Source organism: Lactuca saligna, chromosome 9 (assembly GCF_052625555.1).
Source record: "Lactuca saligna cultivar CGN05327 chromosome 9, ASM5262555v1, whole genome shotgun sequence".
Lineage (NCBI taxonomy): Eukaryota > Viridiplantae > Streptophyta > Magnoliopsida > Asterales > Asteraceae > Lactuca > Lactuca saligna.
In genome coordinates, this window is record NC_136425.1 from 177,483,247 (window position 1) to 177,488,160 (window position 4,914).

At 29.8% G+C, this 4,914-nt stretch overlaps 1 protein-coding gene across 1 annotated transcript; it reads right to left on the minus strand.

Annotated features, from left to right (window-relative positions):
* Positions 1 to 481: 481 nt before the first annotated feature.
* Positions 482 to 3,757, minus strand: LOH2 (LAG1 homolog 2). The gene is made up of 6 exons (XM_078976232.1): positions 3,362 to 3,757; positions 2,363 to 2,571; positions 2,052 to 2,207; positions 1,056 to 1,241; positions 786 to 964; positions 482 to 692 (listed from the first exon to the last, which is right to left on the minus strand). Exons 1-6 carry the CDS (start codon positions 3,476 to 3,478, stop codon positions 673 to 675), a joined length of 867 nt encoding a protein of 288 aa, XP_078832358.1. The 5' UTR covers positions 3,479 to 3,757; the 3' UTR covers positions 482 to 672.
* Positions 3,758 to 4,914: the final 1,157 nt, after the last annotated feature.

The following is a 4,914-nucleotide window of genomic DNA, read 5'->3' on the forward strand; positions in this document are numbered from 1 at the left end:
AGCTTATAATGGTATGTCAAAAAACATAAACCCTAAATTCATTACCGTTTTACACAATAAATTAGATTTGTTGGTAACTTGAAAATAATTTGAATAGTTTGTTTCATATAATAAAAATCACGATAACCTTTTACTTAAAATTGAATTGAAAATATTAGGGAATTTCATGTTATAAAGTGTACTAATAATCAAATAATTGTAACATGTATCATATATCTACTTATTGTTTAGGCACAAAATCAAGTAAATCACTAAATTCGTGTATGGCTTATTTGTTAAAGTTTTTAGCATTCTTAGAATCCGAACAAACAATGCCATACACAAACTATGTTTCAAGGGAATTTTAATCACACAAAAGAACTCAAGAAGTTAAACCAAAAAAAAAAAACATGGCTTAATGGGTTAAGACACTAACCCTTTTACCTATTTGCCCTTTCTTTTTTCCTCCCACACAAAAGATCCAAATTCAAGAAAGAAAAAGTGTCAAGAAACTAGTTGATAGCCTTTTTCTATTTAAGCATGAGTCAAAAGAATAAAATGTATGTAATCTAATAAGTAGGAAACATATGATATATGATGATTGATGATCATGAATCAAACTCCAACCCTAATTTCATACATAGCTACTGTAGGGCTGTATAAAACTCTGTAACCTTCCTTCCCTTCATCAAACTAATCATCATCATCCGAATCTGCATATTTTCAATCAAATTTACAATTTATACCCTAACGAAAAGAAGCCCAAATTGTGGAAAATATCAAAAACCTAAAGAAAGAGAGATTACCAGATCGAATATCTTCACCAACTTGTCCTCTGTTCTTGAGTTGTCTCATTATCATGTTGAAGATAAGAATCCACCAATAGATATGAAACACAAGTAGAGTCAACAACATGGTATTGAAAACATAGTACAAACTCATATGATACACTTCTGAAGGCCTCAAAGCTTCTAGAAGATGGACACTGACAACAAAACAACAAATGGAGATTTAATCGGGTGGGGATTTGGAAAAAGAAAGGGTAAAGACGGAATATTGAAAAAAAGAGAAAAAACCTTGAGGCTCTTATGACCCAAAAAGGAAAGATTATGAGTCTAAGTATAAGCCATGAGAATGCAAACATTCCAAATACCACACTTGCCCCTACTTCTTTACCCGAGTATTTGAACATTTTAGCTCCTTCAAGAAACACATCACTTGCATCATGAACTGCAAGAACTACAGATCCGATTCGAAAGAACCTAAAATCATGAATTTAAACACTGAATACAAAGTTTTGAATATAATCAAAATGTTATTACTTCTGAAAATTAGATTATTAGTCACTTTCAGGACTTCATGGATACAGAAATATACAGATATGTTTGTTTAAGTGGAGGAAAGTGGCCCTTTAAGCATTCAGATATCTATATTTACTCATTTACCCTCACTTTCTTTCTTTTTATATGATCTTACTCTTCTTTCTTAAAACACACCCTTCAATTGAATTTTTAATCTTTGGATTTGTTTTATAAACCAATATTTTATGCATTTTCGAAAACCTATTTCTTTTAACATTTCAATGTTGTGTATATTTCAATTTGTAAATGGTTTATGTTTTGTATTATCTATATGCAACTCGTTTATAATTTACCATTGTTTATAAACACTTTATGTATATAACACTTTTTTCCAGACTAACATCATTATAATAGAGAAAAAAAAAAGTCTTACAAGATTTTGGGGTTTTTGGAGTTTTGAAAAGTCAAAATTTAGGTTTGTTTTTGGTAGTTACAAAAACCAAAAAACATCATTTAGCATATACAAAGTCAAATTTTTAATCTTTTGTTGTACAACAATTATTGGGTTTGTTTCTTTTTCAGATTTGAACTTGATAGTAATCTACTTTTATTGTATTCTTTCTCAGAATTCTTTTAATATACTATCGATTTTTTTTAACTTTATCAAAATCTGAACTTAAAGTAAGTCATCTACTTAAAAGGGTGTTTTAAGTATTTCCCAACTATGCAACAAAAGAAGCCAAATAAAAAAGCAAAGTAAAAAAGAAATACCTTGTAATGTAGGAATAGCCAATTAAAAAAACAGTGATTACATGATGTGACATCATCACAGAGAAATCTTTCCTTCGAGTTTCCCACAAAACAAGAGCAGCAATGCTATAAACATAGAACCCACATTGACACATATACACAAGTTCTAGAGAAAACCTGAAAAAAAAACTGATACTTTTAAATAACTCACCTACAAAAGTACAAAACTAATACAAGAAAGATCAAGAATCCTCTTAAATTGAAGAGCTTTAAGTTTAAACACCCAAAAATAAGTATGTGAATATATATAAAAACAAAATAAATTTACTCACTTTAGTTCTTGATTTGGCCAGCCTCTAAAATATCCTTTTATGTCTGTAAACCAAGGCTCATGAGAAGTAATAGCAAGAACAGTAAATTCAATAATAGCATAATATGTAAGCTTCCACATGGATTCGGTGAATTTTGCTACTTTTGCTTTTGTAGCTTTATTGAGCTTCAATGGAGTGTTCCCTTTGCTCATCAACCATATCGATAGTCTCTGAAAAATGTCAAAAGTAATAAGTTACAAATTCTCTCATGTTGTTTATTATCATCATTGTGATGTTTATAAGATGTTTTTTTTATCTTTAAAATGTTGTAGATCTCATAAGTCACAGTTAAGATGTTGGAATATGATCAATGAATAAAGTTTAACAAAAAGGAATCTTGAAACTCATAAATTACATTGAATTTTGTTCATTTAATTAAAAATTACAGACAATAAAAAGTCCATAGAACAATGATGTAACACATAATTGATTTATATTGGCAAAAAGAGACTTGTGTTCATGAGGATCTGGATGGATAGCAAGAAGTTGTAATTCGTTGTAATTGAGATTGAAATGGCAAATTGCCTTTCAATTGAGCCTTCAGTTTTCATGGACAAAATTAAAGAAAACAAGGGTTTTTAGTGGTGTGATTTTCCGTTTGACTCTTATGCATCATACACATAAATACACCAAAAAATATAGAACTAACAAATCTGAAAACAACCGAAATTAGTTTTCCTGTTGGCATGTTACAGAACTAGACAAGAAATTTTTGGAGAAGTGAAGTAATGATCAGTCTAGGGTGTTCAATTTACAAATCCGGCAACATATCTACATAAGTGAAGTAGTATAAGATCATAAACACATGATAATCTCGATAACAAGACTAACCAAAACCTAAACTACGCAAAGTAGTTGCAAGAATACTAAAAGAACTCAGACGCCAATGCATTCGAATACAGTGAATCATGAAATTAGTGAAGAAAACTCAAATTCAGTCAAGTAGCAAGTGAATCTTACTTGATATACGTATCTATCGAGCAACACCCTGGCACCAAAGGAGGCAAAAGCGAAGTAAACAGCGAAAATAAACCGGGAGGGAGCTGGGACGACATTTTGACTCCAGATCGACTCCATGAGAAGCAAGCAATGAATGCGTAAACCTCAAAGAATGAATGGGCATGCACCCATCAGCGAATCAATTTCAAATACAAGAAAAAGTGAATGGATTTGAAATTGGTCAGAAATTTCAGATACCCAGAACACACGTAGAAGAAGGGATTTGTTTGATTGTTGGATGGCGTGCAGATGGATGGATTTTGTACGGAGAGAAGAAAGGAAAAAAGATTGAGAAAAAGAGGAAAGTGATGGATCGAGACGTTCAACTGGCGGGCGGGGCGGGGTTGTGTTTATTGACAAACGAGGAGCAGCACTTCATCTCCATCGGATTTCATTGACTTCTTGATTTGATTTGCTATTATTTCATCCATTTCAAAATAATTATTGATCTCATTTAGTGATTGAGAAGAAGATTAGACTAATCGTATTTATTGTTTTTTTTTTCTTGTAAGGTTTAATAAAAAAATTAAAAAAAGATACACAGGTGTTCAGCAAAATTAACTAGTAGTTGGTAGCTTGTAGTGGGTAGCTAGTAGCTTGTAGTTTGTAGCGTTTTGTCAAACGTTATATGAAGTAGCATTTGGATTTGAAGCGTGTTGTCAAACGCTAGAAGCTAAAAACTCTCTAACGCTTACAAACGCTCCATGCCGAACGCACCCATAAGTCTTTATATTTTGGTTCAACTAACAAAAAGTAATTTTCTTTTTACAATTAAACTATTAAAACCGGCTATTACTTGCAATTTAATTCAATTTTCAAGTTACCACAAGCAATAACAATGGTTAAATTTTAAACAATATATCAATGGTTTTTTTTTTTTTTTTTTTTTTTTTTTTTGTCAACGGGCCAAAATATAAGTATTTTTTTTCACTACATAATAAATTTTAACCTCAAGTTTCATCTATTTTAAGATTAAGAGTTCTTTGGGATTTCATGATTTATTGACTTATGACGGTGAAAAAAAATGAGTTTTTTAAAAACTATTTGGATTAATTTTTGTGACGGAAAAATCAATAAATTTATTTTAAATGTTTGTTTTAACCTATACATGTTTGCATATCAGCAAACATTTTTTTTTAATTTATTGATTTTTTAAAAAGATAATAAGTTAGTAAGTTGTTTTTAAATAAAGTCTCAAACACCATTTAAATTATAATCTATTTGTACTAAAACAACCATTATAATTTGTTTGATTTTTAATATATGATAATAAATAAATATAATTTTTTTAATTATATTTCTATTTAGTAAAATATAAATGTTGATTAAAATGTAAAAATATGTTGCTATGAAATGTATTGAAGGTTTTGAAAAATCTCCATGTGGGTTGTTATATATCAAAAACACGATTAAAAGGAAGGTGATATGCAAATGAAAAATTCTAAGGTTATCAGATTCTAATTATGTGTCTTTACCCTAACGACTCAATAATATTAAATATAGATTCAACAACA